Source organism: Pongo pygmaeus, chromosome 6 (genome assembly GCF_028885625.2).
Source record: "Pongo pygmaeus isolate AG05252 chromosome 6, NHGRI_mPonPyg2-v2.0_pri, whole genome shotgun sequence".
NCBI lineage: Eukaryota > Metazoa > Chordata > Mammalia > Primates > Hominidae > Pongo > Pongo pygmaeus.
The window spans coordinates 107,061,136-107,079,021 of record NC_072379.2 but is presented as its reverse complement, the minus strand read 5'-3'; the positions used below and the strand labels follow the sequence as shown (position 1 = coordinate 107,079,021).

Here is a 17,886-nt window from a genome sequence, read left to right as displayed (position 1 = left end):
TAACATTAGCCCAATGACCTACTGATGATAGAATAGGCATCTGACAAGAGTAGGTTAACTATAAGCAGAGCTTAAAAGATAGTATGCCTCACCACTAGATTAGAGTGAGCCCAGAAACCTTAACTGCTGTACTTTTCTGATAAAAAGTGAGTAAAGTTTAAGGAACAGAAATTTGCTTTGAAAAATGGTTAGTGAAACTACAGGAAACCTGCCAGTTTTTTGATTTGGGATTGATTTTGCAGTTATCATTTCGTGCTAAAATTTGTTTGCCTCTTCATCTTTTCCCTTTTTTGTCTTTTCTGATCATCCTTATATAGGCTTTTATATAATGAAAATGTGTTTCATCTAAAATACCTACTTGATTAGAAGTTACACAGAGTATAACAAATATAGAATTTAAGATTTAAATGGTTTAGTAAAAAAATAACTTTTCTGCCAAATTAGAAATTAAATGTTACCTCTATTGTGGGATAAGTATCATTCTAATGATCTGTTAATTGAAAACAAAGGAAAAAGTTGAAAGGATTAAGTTAAAATTTGTACATGAGAAAGACTTTAGGAAATAGCTTAATTATTACCACCCGCATTGAAGGAATCTAAGTAGATTTTTACAAAGTTCAGCAATACAAATATAAATACCTATCCAATTTATGACTTTCAACAAATGTATAAAGATAGCTAAATTTAAAAATAGTTCTTTTCAACTGATGAATGGATAAACTATGGTATATTCAAATAATGAAATATTACTCAGCAATAAAAAGGAATGAATTACTGACATTCACAGAGACATAGATGAATCTCACAAGCATTCTTCTAAGTGAAAGAAACCAGACCCAAAAAAACTTATACTATATGATTCCATTTATTTTGATAACAAAGTTCAATGCGTGACTTTGAAGAGTAGTTGGATGAATAGGTTTTTTAAGTAAATGTGGCAACAAACCACCCATGCTAAAATGGAGAATAGAGCAAGCATTAAAAAGACGTGGCAAACTGCTTTTCTGAATGTCAGCACAGCCCTGTGTATCCCAGTTATCTCAAGAGTATCACAAAGCTACCCATTGGTGATAAATGGTGATAAATGGCATTTGCCATAATAAAGGTCCGTTAGCCTCAGACTGGCTATTCTATAACTAAAGAGCCAATTAACTTTCTCTGGGAAGTGTTGTTAGTATTTAGGAACATTTCTGTATATTAATAGCTGCCTCCTAATGTGATCTTATTGATCCAACCAGAGTATTATTTGGGATACAAGTTTTTGAGCAAGTTGTTTTGTAATGCCAGAAATGAAGAGTTATCATAATCTATGGTTTGCAAAATACTACCACTGCCTCTAAAATAACTGAGCATAAATTTGTGAAAAGATGAAGAGTGTTCTTCACATTCCATGAGAAATTTTAGTAACAGTAGTATGCTTCATTAGTAGGGCAAAATCCTACATGATGTTTTTAATGGGACCTTCAAGCCAGAGCACTAATGGTGGGGTAGATGATTTTCCACAAAGAAAACTACTTGGGAGAATCAATTATTTCTTTGCTTGTATATATTCCTATATACAAGCAAAGAATAATTGGAAACCAAAATTGTAACAAAAGCAGTACAGTTTACAGTAGATCCAAAAAATTAAATACTTAGATATAAATCTCACAAAACATAGAAAATCTGTATGTTGAAAACAGAAGATGAAAGAAATAAAAGAAGACCTGAAGAAATGGAAAGGCATACCATTATTGAAAGATGCTACATGGTAAAGATGTGAGTTATTCCTGAAGTGATCTATAAATATAATGCAATGCCAATCAAAACTCTAGTAGGACTTTTCAAAAATTATACAGTCAGATTCTAAAATTTATATGGAAGGGCAGAGGAATGAGAATAGTTTAAACAATTTTATTATTTATTTATTTAGAGACAGAGTCTCGCTCTGGTGCCCTGGCTGGAGTGCAGTGGCACAATCTCAGCTCACTGCAACCTCCGCCTCCCAGGTTCAAGTGATTCTCTTGCCTCAGCCTCCTGAGTAGCTGGGACTACAGGTGTGCGCCGCCACCCCCAGCTAATGTTTTGTATTTTTAGTAGAGATGAGGTTTCACTATGTTGTCCAGGCTGATCTTGAACTCCTGGGCTCAGGCAATCCACCTGCCTCAGCTCCTCAAAGTACTGGGATTACAGGCATGAGCCACTGCACCTGGCCTAAACAATTTTAAAAGAATAAAAAGTTTCAAGGAATCACGCTACTCAGTTTAAAAACTTACTCTAAAGGTACAGTAGTCATGGCTACTGTACCAGAGTGGTATTTGCATAAAGATAGATAGGTAGATAAATGGAATTAAATAGAGAGTTCAGAAATAGACTCATACATATATGGCCATTTGATCTTTGACAAAGATACAAAAGCAATTCAATGGAGAAAGGATAGTCTTTTCAGCAAAAATTGTGTTGAAACAATTGGTCATCTTTCTCTCTCCCTCTCTTTTCCCCTAAACCCCCACCACACACACAAACACACCCCAGAATCTGTGACCTAAACCTCACACGTTATGCAAAGATAATTCATATGGATCATGGTTCTAAATGTAAAACAAAACTATGAAACTTTTAGAAGAAAAACTTGGTGACCTGGGTTAGGGGACAACTTCTTACAATTATACTGAAATCATCATACATGAAATTTAAAAATTGATAAACTGGACTTCATCAAAATTAAAAATTTAGCTCTGCAAATATACTGCCAAGAAAATGAGGAGACAAGCGACATACAGGAAGAAAATACTTGCAAAAGAACAAAAAACCAAACACCGCATATTCTCACTCATAGGTGGGAATTGAACAATGAGAACACACGGACACAGGAAGGGGAACATCACACTCTGGGGACTGTTGTGGGGTGGGGGGAGGGGGGAGGGATAGCATTGGAAGATATACCTAATGCTAGATGACGAGTTGGTGGGTGCAGCGCACCAGCATGGCACATGTATACATATGTAACTTACCTGCACATTGCGCACATGTACCATAAAACCTAAAGTATAATAATAATAATAATAATAATAATAATAATAAAAATAAATAAAGATAATCCTAATTAACAAGCAAAAAAAAAAAAAAAAAGAAAATACTTGCAAATTCACATGTCCAACAAAGGAGTTATATCTAGAATATATAAGAAACTCTCAGAATTTAACAATGTGAGCCGAAGACTTGAACAGACACTTCAGCAGAGGATAAAGGGATGGCAAATGAGGGTGTGAAAAGACATCCGGCATCATTAGGCATTGGAGAATCACAAATTAAAACTGATGAAATGCCACCACATATCTGTTAAAGTGGTTAATATAATACGGACAGTACCAAGTATTACTGTAATAAGATGCAGAGCAACTGGAACTTTTAGACATTGATGGTGGGAACGCAAAATGGACAACCACTTTGAAAATGTTTTGGCAGTTTCTTATAAAGTTAAAGGTATACTTACCATATGCTCCAACGATCGCACTCGTATTTACTCTAGAGAAATGAAAATTTATGCCCATGCAGAATCCTGTACTCACATGTTTATAGCAACTTCTTTATTCGTGACAGTCAAATGCTGGAAACAACCCAGAGGTCCTACAGTGGATGAATGGATGAACTGTGTGGTATATCCATACAATCAGCAGTAAAAAGGAGTAAACTATTGATAGAGGCAACTACTTAGATTAGTCTCACTGACATGCTTAGAAAGAGAAGGCAGTTTAAAGAAGTCCCATACTGTATTATTCCATTTCTATGACCTCCTTAGTAGTGGCAGAAAACAGATCAGTGGTTGTCAAGGGTTATGGGTGGGAGGAGGGGTACCTACAAAGACATAGCATGAGAGAGTTTTTGGGGGTGATGGAACTATTCTGTATCTTGATTGTGGTAATATTTACACAAATCTATATGCATTAAAGTTCATAGAGCTGCATACCAAAAAAGTTAATTTTACTGTATAATCTGAAAAATTAAAATATTTTACAATGAAATGAGCTGCTTTACAAGGTTGTATGTACCATATTACTGAAAATGTTTAAGAATTCTGTCAAAAACTGTTTAAGGCTACATGTGGGAGACTGAACTAGGGTAATTCCAAGGTCTGTTACAATTCTCAGCAGTGATAGTACTGATTCCAAGGAGATGCCAAGCACCAGTGACATCAAAAATCATTCGAGTTTATTCAGGTTGTTTACCACTGAAGAAATGCCTTTCCCTGTACTCAGCAGATGGTTAACTGGCATGGATGGGAGCTGAACAGGAGAAGGAGGCTGAGCAGTCACTTAAAACATTTTAAATCAGATATCTTTTTCTAGATTTTATTTGGTTTATTTTGGCTTGGTTTTGAGACAAGGTCTTGCTCTGTCGCCCAGACTAGAGTGCAGTGGTGTGATCTCAGCTCACTGCAGCCTTGACCTCCTGGGCTCAAGCAATTCTCCCACCTCAGCCTCCTGAATAGCTGGGACTACAGGCATGTACACCGTGCCTGGCTAATTTTGTTTATTTTTTTGTAGAGACCAGGTGTCCCTATGTTGCTCAGGCTGGTTTTGAACTCCTGGACTCAAGCAATTCTCCTGCCCCAGGACTCCCAAAGTGCTGAGATTACAGGCATGAGCCACCATGCTCAGCGTATTTCTCTAGATTTTAAATACAACATAATGTTTATGATGTAAGAGATTTTAATATGGTTCTACAATACATTTTATTATAGTTTGACCATAATTTTATCTACTTTTACTCTACTACATTTTTATAGTGCTCTATCAGCATATTTTATTAATGCCTTTGTTTCCTTTTGAAGTCTTCAAAAGAATATTATTGATACATACTTAGAAATATAAGGTTTTATCTATGTTATTTACATTATATCTGCATTATAATGAATGTGATCCATTGAAATTGTATTGTTGATAGAATTTCAACTAAGAATTATTTGGTTATATTTGACTTGTGAGAGAAGAACTAATTTTAATTGTTTGGTAGAACCACAGTTCTTTTCTGTTAGGCTTTAAGTAGAACCTGTATTAACCACTAAATAAGATAATGTGTCTTTGAAAAGTAATTCCGTTCATTTCAATATTTTTTAGCAAAATACGCAAAGCAATTTAAGAAGTTCAAAGAACTTTCATAATAGGAAAGGAAAACTTAATAAAAAGTTTTTTTATGAGGCCAATGAGTCTTCACATGGATTTTTTTGCAGCTGTAGTCTATAAAAGAAATGCACTTTTAAGGAACCTCTTGGTTTTAAATAATTTATTTAGCTTATTACATAGTTCAGCTTTCCCCGTGAGTCAGTTTTAAGAGTTTCTTTTTTTAACTTGTATTTTGCAGGATGGAGGTTTGCTTCTGAATAACCCTTCGGCATTAGCTATGCATGAGTGTAAATGTCTTTGGCCAGATGTGCCGTTAGAGTGCATAGTATCCCTGGGCACTGGACGTTATGAGAGTGATGTGAGAAACACGGTAACATACACAAGCTTGAAAACCAAACTTTCTAATGTTATCAACAGTGCTACAGATACAGAAGGTTAGTCTTGTTTGCTGCTTTAAAATACTTCAACTTCTAGCATTCTAGCAGTTTTTTGGTGGCATATGTTGGTCCTAACTGCAAAGGCATATGATATGTCTGTATTGTGGGTTTAGGAAGTACATGGGAGGAAACATTTTGTTGTTTTCCTTTCTCACTTGTTTCTTGTTATGTGACTCTAGAACAGAGACTGTTTTCCATTTGAGAGCTAGTGCTACCTTTGCCCACTTACTGTTGGAGAAGTACCTAAAGCTGGATAGCACAACATTTTGTTGGAGACTCTGAAGCCAGTTAAGAAAGGGAAAAGCAACAAAACGAGTCAGATTGGTTCAAACATATACATGATAGCAAAGATTTAGAGTAAAGGGCATTCAATTATTTAATACTGTCAAGGCAAACTAGAATGAGAATGTGTTCTTGCTTTTACTCTTGCTGCCCCTATAGTTTAATCTTCATACAGAGACCAAAGTCATTCTTTTAAAATGCAAATTAGGCTGGGCACGATGGCTCACACCAGCAATCCCAGCACTTTGGGAGGCCGAGGCGGTTGGATCACTTGAGGTCAGGAGTTTGAGACCAGCCTGATCAGCGTGGTAAAACACCATCTCTACTAAAGATACAAAAAATTAGCCCGGCATGGTAGTGTGCACCTGTAATCCCAGCTCCTTGGAAGGCTGAGGCAGGAGAATCACTTGAGCCTTGGGGGCAGAGGTTGCAGTGAGCCAAGATTGCGCCACTATACTCTAGCCTGGGCTACAGAGCAAGACTCCATCTCAAAAAAAAACCAAAAACAAATTAAATAATGTCTGTCTGTTTCTCAAAACCCTCTTTCAAGTGTGTACCTTCTCTAAAGTGTGTCCAACCACCCGATAATTCTTGGTGGTCACCAAACTTGCTAAGAACTCTCCTGCCTCAGGGCCTCTGCAGTTGCTATACTCTCTCTCTATAAGGCTGTTTCGCCAGATAGGCACTTGACCCTTATTTCATTCAGGTCTCTATTGAACTGTCAGAGGGACCTCAGAGAAACCTTTCCTGACTGCTTTTCCATTTTCCTTATCATCTCAGTCTAATTTCTTAGCCTGCTTCTTTTTCTCTTTTTCTCTTACAGCATTTATCTCATTGTAATTATATATTACATATTTGATTGTTTACTTATTATCCTTCTGCCCCACAAGAATGCAAGGCAAGAATTTATCCAGTTCACTTTGACTTACCCAGTTTGCTTTTGACTGCAGTGCATGGCATATAGTAGGCATTCAATGAGCGTATGTTGAATTTCAGGTTTTGGCCTTGAGGTGTTTGTGTGTGTGTGTGTTTTTCTTAGAAACAGGATCTCACTTTGTTGCCCAGGCTGGAATGCAGTGACAGTGATAGCTCACTGCAGCCTCAAACTCCTGGGCTCAACCAGTCCTCCCACCTTAGCCTCCTGAGTAGCTGGGACTACAGGTGCATACCATTGCACCCAGCTAATTTTTTAGGCCTTTTTTTGTAAAGATGGGGTCTCCCTGTGTTGCCCAGGCTGGTCTTGAACTCCTGGCTTTAAGTGATCCTCCTGCCTTGGCCCCCCAAAGTGCTAGGATTACTAGCATGGGCCACCGGGCCTTGCCTTGAGGTTTAGATTTCCTCATTTTACTATTTTGTTTTTAGTTATTGGGTGAAACGTTTTACTAAATTAAAAAAAATTATTACCACTTAACAGCTCCTTGTATTTGCATCTCATTCTTTTCATATCAGCATATTATTGGCCAAGTCATTAACATGAGTGAGAATCTTAAACTCCCCGCTGAGGACTTTTATTCTTGAATGAAAACCAAAAAAAAGCTTATATGCTAGATTTTTCACTATCTGAAATTTTGTTGCCAGATCAGTAAAATACTCTTTTTTTCCCAGCTTTATTGAGGTCAGACTGACATAAAAATTGTATATATTTAAGTTGTACAACACGTTGTTTTATTATAAGTATACCTTGTGTAATGATTCCCACAATCCAGCTAATAAGCATATCTGTCACCTGACATAGTTACTATTTTGTGTGTGCCTGGTAAGAACACTTGAGATTTACTCCCGTAGCAAATTTCAAGTAAACAATACTTAATATATTGTTATTAACTATAGTTACCATGCTGTACATCAGATCTCTAGTAGGTAGTCATAACTGAAAATTTGTACCCTTTGACCAACATCTCCCCATTTCCCCCACTCCCCAGTGTCTGGCAACCACCATTCTCCTCTCTTTTTTTAGTTCAACGATTTTAGATTCCACATGTAAATGTTACCGTGCACTACCCATTTTCCTGTGTCTGGCTTAGTTCCCTTAGCAGAATCTCTTCCAAGTTCATCCATGTTGTCGCAAGTGGCAGGATTTCCTTCTTTTTTATGGCAGAATAGGATTCTTGTGTTGTGTGTATATACTGTAATTTCTTTATCCATTCATTCATCCATGGACACAGGTTGTTTTCATATCTTGGCTATTGTGAATAATGCTGCAGTGAACATGGGTGAGCAGCAATCCCTTCAAGATAACGATTTCATTTCCTTCGGATATATACCCGGAGTGGGATTGCTGGATCATATGGTAGTTCTCTTTTTAATTTTTTGAGGAACCTCCATACTGTTTTTGTACTAGCTGTACCAATTTACCTTCCTATAAACAGTTTACAAGGGTTCCTTTTCCCCACTTCCTTGCCAACACCTATTATCTCTTGTCTTTTTTATAACAGCCAACCTAACAGGTGTAAGGTGGGATCTCATTGTGGTTTTGATTCACATTTCCCTGATGGCTCAATAAAATGTCCTTACCATAAGCCATTTGCTGAGACAAGTGGCTTTAGTCGGGCAGTCTCATAAGAGTTAAGTCTGTACTTCGTGCAAACCATGTAATGGGCTTATTTGGAATTTTCAAGAAACATGAAATGTTGCCTCAGTGTACCTGCACTCTAGTTAATAAGACAAATGAGTAAAAATTTAATAAACTTAGTTAACTTCGAAAAAGATATAACAAGAATTATATTGAAACATGCACTTACTAATGCTAAATTGCTGTTGGCCTACAAAAACAACAATTTTATAGGGTTTAATCTGTGGTGAATTGCTAAATAAATGGTAAATGATTATAAGTGATTAAGACTATGAATTAAGAAGAGGAATGACAAAACTTGATTGGTGTAGACAGCTTATAAGACATAAAGTAGACTTGATATGGGTCTTAAAGGATGTATAGGATTCGGACATTTTAAAAGAGAGTTAAGACTTCCTCTTCTGGACATCATAAAATATTAGGGACCAGATATTTCCTCTTACCTTAAACAACTAGAAAAGTAGACAAAACAATGGTTTTCAGACATTAGATAACAGGTAACATAGGACAGTGATCTCTGAAAGGAGAATGAATGAGGTCATCATTATTATTGTCCAGCTTGCTGCCTGAAAAGAGTTTCTATACTATAGCATAGTTTCTATTCTATAGCACCAGAAAAGTGGGGTAGTCTCTTGGAGTTGGGGAGACAAAGTTCGCAGTTCAAGGAGGCCAAGGAAACTAAAATTTGTGGGCTACGTGCAAGATCTGAACAGTGAAAACTACAAAACATTACTGAGAGAAATTAAAGACCTAAATAAATCAATACATATACTGTGTTCATGAACTGGAAATCTCAATATTGTTAAGGTACCACATCACAAATTGATATATAGATTCAGTACAATTCCTATCAAAATCCAAGCAGGCTTTTGAGGGATAAAGATGAACAAGCTGACTGTAAAATGTATATGGATATGCAAAGGACCCAGAATAGTGGTCTGCAACCTCTTTGGTCCCAAGGACTGGTTTCGTGGAAGATAGTTTTTCCACACATGGAGGCGGGGAGGGGAGGGATGGTTTTGGGATAATTCAAGCACATTACATTTATTGTGTACTTTATTTCTAGTATTATTGCATTGTAATATATAATGAAATAAGTATACAGCTCACCATAATGTAGAATTTGGAGCCCTGAGCTTGTTTTCCTCCAACTAGATGGTCTCATCTAGGGGTGATGGGAGACAGTGACAGATCATCAGGCATTAGATTCACCTAAGGAGCATGCAACCTAGATCCCTTGCATGCTTAGTGCACAATAGAGTTTGCAGTCTTATGAGAATCTCATGCCACCACTGATCTGACAGGAGGTGGAGCTGAGGCAGTAATGCAAGCGATGGAGAGTGGCTTTATATACAGATGAAGCTTTGCTTACTGGCCCTGCCACTCACCCCTTGCTGTGCAGGCCAGGGGTTGGGGACCCCTGACCTAGAATATCTGACACAATTTTGAAAAAGAAAAAAAAGTTGGAGGACTTACATCTGCTGATTGAAAGACTATAAAACTACATTAAGCAAGGAACTGTGGTGTTTGAATAAAGATAGACATATAAATCAATGGTATGTAATAGAGAGTCCAGAAATTGATTTATACATGTAAACTCAAAAGACTTTTTACAGAGGTGCTAAGGTAACTCAGTGGGAAAGGACAGTCTGTTCAACAAATGGTCCAGGACTATTAGATACCTATATCCACAGCGTTGACCTTGACCCTTTGCACCATACACAAAAGTAACTTGGAATGCATCACAGTCGTTCGTGGCTAATATGCAGAAATACAACTGATTTTTGTTATTGACCTTATATAACTTCAAACTTGCTAAACTCACTTATTCTAGTAGCCTTTTATATCTTTCTCAAAATTGTCAACATAGGCAACCAGGTTGTCTATAGAGTTTTACTTCTTCCTTTTTAATCTGCATGCCCTTCATTTCCTTTTAATGCCTTACGGCACTGAAAAGGACCCTCCAGTACAATGCTTACTGGAAGGTGTGAGACTAGACATCTTACCCTGTTCCTGATCTTAGATGGAAACCTGAATCTAAGAGCTGAAACTATAAAACATATAGAAGTATATGCTGGGGAAAATCTTAATGACCTTGGGTAGGTAAAGATTTTTTTAGATAGGACATAGAAAATATGAATCAGAAAGGAAAGAAAGAGATAAATTAGACTTTGAATTATAAATTCTGCTCTTTAAAAGATATTTTTTATAAAATGAAAAGGCAAGTCATACACTGAAATATTGATAAAACATGTATCTGACCCATCATGAGGTATAATATATAAACAAGTTCAAAATATATAGAGAATTCTCATATAACATATGTATGTATATATATAAAAAATATAGGCCGGGTATGGTGGTTCACACCTGTTATCCCAGCACTTTGGGTGGATCGGTTGAGCCCAGAAGTTTGAGACCAGCCTGGTCAATATAGTGAGATCCCATCTCTACAGAAAAATAAAAAACTATCTGGGCATGGTGGCACACACCTGTAGTCCCAGCTATTTGGGAGGCTGAGGCAGGAGGATCACTTGAGCCCAGGAGTTCGAGGTTGCGGTGAGCCATGATTGCACCACTGTCATATATATAGGACACAGCAATTCAGTGAAAAAACTGGGCAAAAGATTTGAACAGACACTTCATTAAAGAAGATATACAAATGACTAATAAGTAAATGAAAACCTTCTCAACATAATTAGTCATTAGGGAAATGAAAATTAAACCACAAGATACCACTACCTCTATAATGCAAAACTTAAGACTTGACATACTAACTTTGGGCAAAGATGTAGAGCAGTGAGAACTCTAATATATTAGTGGTTGGAATACAAAAATGGAAGACAGTGTGGCAGGTTTTTTTTAAAATAAGTATACCCTTTACCATATGAACCAGCAATTTTATTCCTAGGTTTTTGCCCAAGGGAAATGCAATCATATGCACATGAAGACTTATGTGTAAATGTTTATAATCGCGTTATTTCTAGTAGCTAAAAACTGAAGAGAGCCAGACCAGAACTGCAGAGAACAAATTGTGTTGTATCTATACAATGGAACACCATTTAGCAATGAAAAGAAAGGAACTATTGATATATGCTACAACATGGATGAATCTCAAAAGTATTTTGCCCATAAAAGAAGGTAGATACTTTTGATTCTGTTTGTATGAAATTCTAGGAAAGGGAAAGTGGGCACCAACTATAAAGAGGCTTAAAGGAACTTTTTACAGTGATGGAAATGGCTATGTCATGATTATTGTTGTGCTTACACAAGTGTATACATTTGTCAAAACTTGTCAAACTATACAGTTAAAATTGGTGAATTGCACTGGATGTAAATGACATGTCAAAGAAGATGAGCCCAAAAAATTAAAAACAACAAAAAAAGGAGAGTTGGAAAGGGCATTTCAGCAGTGGTGAACAGTATGACCAAAAGCACAGAGAGAATAGAACAAGTATACTAATTTCACAGAATAATGTATTTTTGGAAGATGAATTTTATCTTGTAGTTTTACCCATTATTATGGATTACTTCTACTGTTAGTTTGAATAATGAAATTAGTGAATCTTTGTAATGTGCCTAAAAAGAAGTTAATTTTAAATAAAGACAAATTAACAGTTCATTGCTCACTTTATCCCCTCTTTTCTTATCCCCCTACCCTTTTTTTTTTTTTGCTTTAACAGAAGTCCATATAATGCTTGATGGCCTGTTACCTCCTGACACCTATTTTAGATTCAATCCTGTAATGTGTGAAAACATACCTCTAGATGAAAGTCGAAATGAAAAGCTGGATCAGCTGCAGTTGGAAGGGTTGAAATACATAGAAAGAAATGAACAAAAAATGAAAAAAGTTGCAAAAATATTAAGTCAAGAAAAAACAACTCTGCAGAAAATTAATGATTGGATAAAATTAAAAACTGATATGTATGAAGGACTTCCATTCTTTTCAAAATTGTGATGAGTATATGCTTATGTTCTCATAAATGAAGGCCTGTTTAGAAGAGCAACCACATTCAATAAGGAATTGCAGGGTTCGACATGAGTTAACTTTGAAATACTTATGAATTCTGGAGAATCCTGAAAAAGACAGTGCTTCGACCAGCTTGCACAGCACAGAGAATATTCTTGGTTACAGAATTCATATGAGAACTAGGCTTTTAAGATGTTAATAATTAACTAAGCTTTAGTAACCTTACTGTGCTAGTTGATTTGAGTAGATATTGGTGTTATATTGTTTGATGTTTGAAAATGTATTAATATATGTGCCGAACAAGAAACCGAAAGCTATATTGTACTGTGTATTTTTACTTTAGTCCTCATAATCATGTTGAATTTATGTGATGATTGATTTTATTTCATATGGAAAAGCTAATTTCTTCTTAAGTTTGCATTACCTAATATTCTCACTAGCTACGTTCTCCAATCCACACTGCCTTTTATTGTAATATCGTCTAAATAGATGCAGAAAAATGGAATTTTCTCTATTAAAGTATTTTACATTTGACAAAAAAGAACCAGATACAGTTTTCTATTCAAATATGTTTATTTTAACATTGTTTGGTTAAAAAAGGTGAAGTTCCAGTCAACCACTTTTTACCCCTGAAATTTCAAGATAATGCTGTATTAACTTTTCCAGATCTAACACTAGCTTATTCTTCCCTGTTATAAAATGGTTTGAACTTACTGAGGAGATATTCCTATCATTAACAAAAATAAACTATTTAAATAATCTGTTGTTAAAAGGCTAATGTCATTTTAAAATTAATTTTTGTTCATAATGTAGCTCCCCTTTAGCCTTTGAATACACCTGGCAGCAGTATGCTTAAAAATAAGAAGTTAGGGCCTGGTGCAGTAGCTTACACCTGTAATCCCAGCACTTTGGGAGACCGAGGCAGGCAGATTACCTGACGTCAGGAGTCCAAGACCAGCCTGGCCAACACAGTGAAACCCCGTCTCTAATAAAAATACAAACAATAGCCTGGCATGGTGGCGCACACCTATAGTCCCAGCTACTCAGGAGGCTAAGGCAGGAGAATGGCTTGAACCTGAGAGACGGAGGTTGCAGTGAGCCAAATAGCACCAGTGCACTCCAGCCTGGGCAACACAGCGAGACTCCATCTCAAAAAAAAAAAAAAAAAAAGTTAGGCTTGTTTTACCTTATTAACTCCTTTGAACTGTCTGGATTTCACAGAAGTTGGTAAGATGCACTTAACATGGAACATTGTTTATGCCAAACAAATTCATCTTTGTTGTATCTATTTGTCACATAAATCCTTACGTGGAATGTTTAGATTTCTCAAGAAAAATGAAACAAAGGTTAGTGCCCCTTGTTTTAGACATATAAACTAAAGCTAGACCCTGTTGCCCAGATAGTCATATTGCTTCTTTGCAATGTCAATTCACAGAGGCTGTGAGATTTGGTTCAACGAGTGGAGTTGAGAGTCTGGATGCTAATCCTGCCTTTGCTGCAAGAACTCTTCTGTTTGTGACCCTGAGGAAGGCAAATGTCTGTAGGCTTTGCATATCTCATTTGTAAAATGAGGAAAGCTAGCTGTAAAATTTTCTAACATCTGAGTTATATAAACTTTAGACATAGTATAAAATAGGAAACTACCAATGATTTCTAAAGATAATATAGTTCTTTCAGACCACAAATATTACATAATAACATGCAACTAAGAACAACTTGTAAATGCAAGAAAAAAACAAATAATTGGAAATCAGAATATTTCTGGGAATTCTTCATAATAAAGCAAATTTCAAGCACAATAAAGTAATATTTATGCATATTTACATATTTGCACCTCATCATAAGGTCACTCTAGTCCTAAACTGATGTAGTTCATCTGTTTTACAGCTGAAGTTAAGTATGTCCCTTATTTGTGCTTGGCTTATTTCTTTCTTAAATAATACATTACACAAGTGAACTCTGGCCATGGCTTCTTTCTTTCTTTCTTTTTTTTTAAAGTTACCCATATATACAACTCAGTCCTTTTTTTACTGACACCTAATATAAGCCACATAGCATGGCACCTACCATCCCTATTTCTTTAGCTGTTTTCACTCTCAAACAAAAGGCGAACCCAGTTGTGTGGTGCACCAGTTTTCAGCCGTTCTTGTCCTCATTTATACTTGAAACTGGTTATCTGAAGAACTGTAATTCACCTGAGATAACCCTCATTTTATAACAAGGCCAGCGCTTGCTTTATCCAAAGGAACCCAAAAAGGAAATTCTGCAAATAATACAAGACGGCAATAGAAAGAGATGTGAAAATGAATTTTCAGTCTTATACAGGTAAAATATTTGCCCTTTTCAAAAAGGCAAAGAGGAAGAATGTTCTATTTTATAAATGGAATAAATTCCTCAACTCTTATTTTTAAAATATAGAATAAAAATTGTTTTAATGCTCAGGTTTTCGTAAGTGTCTCAGAAGTCTTATTTCTATAATAAATGGTGTACTGGTAATATTTCAGTTCCATTCTTGTTGCAGATACTATTCTTTATTAAAATAGTACTTCACGGCCAGGGACAGTGGTTCACACCTGTAATCCCAGCACTTTTGGAGGCCCAGGCAGGTGGATCACTTGAGGTCAGGAGTTCGAGACCAGCCTGACCAACATGGTGAAACCTCATCTCTACTAAAAATACAAAAATTAGGCCAGGCACGGTGGCTCACACCTGTAATCCCAGCACTTTGGGAGGCCGAGGTGGGTGGATCACCTGAGGTCAGGAGTTTGAGACCAGCCTGACCAACATGGTGAAACTCCGTCTCTACTAAAAATATAAAAAAATTAGCTAGGTGTGGTGGTGGGTGCCTATAATCCCAGCTACTCAGGATGCTGAGGCAGGAGAATTGCTTCGAACCTGGGAGGCAGAGACTGCAGTGAGCTGAGATCATGCTATTGCACTGCAGTCTGGGCAAAAAGAGCAAAACTCTGTCTCAAAAAAAAAAAAAAAAAATTAGTCGGGCACGCTCCTGTAATCCCAGCTACTCGGGAGGCTGAGGCAGGAGAATTGCTTGAACCGGAGAGGCGGAGGTCGCAGTGATCCAAGATAGCACCACGCACCACTGCACTCCACCCTGGGCGACAGAGTGGGACACAGTCTCAAAAAAAAAAAAAAGTATTTCAGATAGAGTTGTCCCTAGAGGCATTTGGGCTAGATGGGATTTCCCCTAGAGGGTGGAGAGAGCCGGGCCTGGGTTATAACTACACTGTGCACTACTTCTTCCTAAGCCACATTTTTTTTTCTTGAGATGGAGTTTTGCTCTTCTTGCCCAGGCTGGAGTGCAATGGCATGATCTCGGCTCACTGAAACCTCCGCCTCCCGGATTCAAGTGATACTCCTGCCTCAGCCTTCCAAGTAGCTAGGATTCCGAGTAGCTTGCACCACTATGCCCGGTAATTTTTTTGTATTTTTAATAGAAACGGGGTTTCTCCATGTTGGTCAGGCTGGTCTCAAACTCCCGACCTCAGGTGATCCGCCTGCCTCAGCCTCCCAAAGTGCTGGGATTACAGGCGTGAGCCACCACGCCTGGCCTGAAAGGAATCTTTTGAGGGGAAAGGGAGTCACAAAAGTATGCAGTCTGAGGGCATAAAGGGGAATCTCACAACTTTGTTTTGGTGGTAGGAGGGAGGGGCTCCCTTTGAGCTTTTTTCCCCCAGCAACTAGAAACAGCTGAGCTGCTGATTAGTGGGGTAGCTAGGACCTCTGAAGTTTGAAGCTCAGAATTGTACCTAACCCGCTATGCCCTAGAAATGGTCCTAGTCACACTTTTGAATATTTCACAAGCGTCCGTGCCAGTAATGTGACTAGAACATAGCTAACATTTGAGTGCTTGCTGAGTACCAGGAACTGAGCTCAGCAGATTACATTAAATTGTCACAATAAGCCTACGAGGTGAATAGCAGTATTATCCCTTTGTTAGAAAAAGTTTCCCAAGATAATTACAGCTAGAGAGCGATAGAGCTAGGACCAGTCCATTGTCTTAGCCACAACTCTTCCTATCTCTCTTTCCTGGAATGTCTTTCCTGGAATGTTGTGAAGTGACTTCAAATCTAGTTTACTAAACTGAATCTGTGAAATTTGGGGTTTAATCAGTGGAGAAATGTACTTGTCTCAGTAAATGTCCTCTCATTCTTCATAACTTCAGAGGGGTTTTTTTTTTTTTTGAAAAAAAATTATTACAACATCAAATTATGTGAATACTTCTCCTTATCTCTTCATTTATTAACACAGTGGTCTTACCCATCTCCTGGAAGGTTTGCAAATCTGGGAGTGGGGAGAAGCGAGATTGTCTGGGGGAATCAACAGCATTAAGTACTCCAGGAGACAGATAATAAATGTTATGGGATGCAATGGGCATTGGACAGCCCCTCATGAATAATTCTTCCACCCAAAATACGAACATTTCTCCCTTTTAGAAACTCTGAGCTACTCATCCACAAAATGCAAGTAATGAATTTCTTCCACAAGAAATTAAAGGTATACTTTGCCCAGTTAGGGTGCATAAACCATTTGTAAAATTCCATTCCAGTTCAATCCCAACTGGAATTATTTTTGCATTCATTGCTCCTCCTCCTCTTTTTTTTTTTTTTTTTGCCAAGTTTAAATACAATCAAACTGTTCACTTAATCTCACTTTTTTGGAGCAAATCTATGGCAATTACTCTTCCATGACTAGGAAATAGGAAGGACGGGATCACATTAAAAAAACAGTTTGTTCTGTTCCTGGCAGGAGCTATGTACCATCCAAAAAAGATTCATAGAGTACAGATGTCCCTAGGCTAAACCGTTGGCTGTGTTATTCCAAGGGTTTGATAAATGTCTCTCTCAGAAGTCACACTGATCGCTTTGTTTATTATAACCTTTATTCAGCTTGATGCAAGTGGATTGAAATTCATTACACTTCACAGATATGCATTATTAGCTTGGATAATTAATTATTTTGATAAAAATAAAGTATTGACTGTAACGTTGACTTATCTTCATGATAAAAATCTTTTAACATTCTTACAGATTCATTCCTTGCCCCTGAACAATATAAATTTTGAGATGGTATTTTAAGGACTTCAGTCTGATTGAAGAGGAACAGGTCATATGGTCCAAAATGGTTGAATGTTCCAGTAATCGTTGTAGCTAACATTTATTGCCATTTAATCTTCACAACAACCTTACGAGGCAGGTATCATCAGTATTCCTATTTTATATAGTAGCACTGAGATGATAGCGAGAAAAGTCATATTTCTTGACTGCTTTCTCAATATCAATGGGAAATTATAAACCACATCATTAACATGTATATATAGCAATCTTTACAAAATTATGTAGAATTACAAACACTTCAATATCCTTTCAGATATTGTCATCTAATCTACATCACATTTAAATAATTGATGTGTACTACTTAGGCAATTGTTAACAAGTGCTACTTGGTAGTGCTCTTTTTTTTTAACTTTTAGGTGTGGGGGTACATTTGAAGGCTTTGTTA

At 37.0% G+C, this 17,886-nt stretch overlaps 1 protein-coding gene across 4 annotated transcripts in view; it reads left to right on the top strand.

Annotated features, from left to right (window-relative positions):
* The window catches only part of PNPLA8 (patatin like phospholipase domain containing 8), a 42,724-nt gene extending 29,586 nt beyond the window's left edge, over positions 1 to 13,138 (top strand). For 2 of the 4 annotated variants that reach the window (XM_054494288.2, XM_054494287.2), the window contains exons 8-9: positions 5,344 to 5,539; positions 12,080 to 13,138. In XM_054494288.2, the coding sequence (XP_054350263.1) occupies positions 5,344 to 5,539; positions 12,080 to 12,354 (471 nt within the window). In that variant the 3' untranslated portion in view covers positions 12,355 to 13,138. The remainder of the gene's footprint in view (positions 1 to 5,343; positions 5,540 to 12,079) is intronic. The other 2 variants (XM_063667724.1, XM_063667723.1) reach the window with 1 other exon arrangement.
* Positions 13,139 to 17,886: the final 4,748 nt, after the last annotated feature.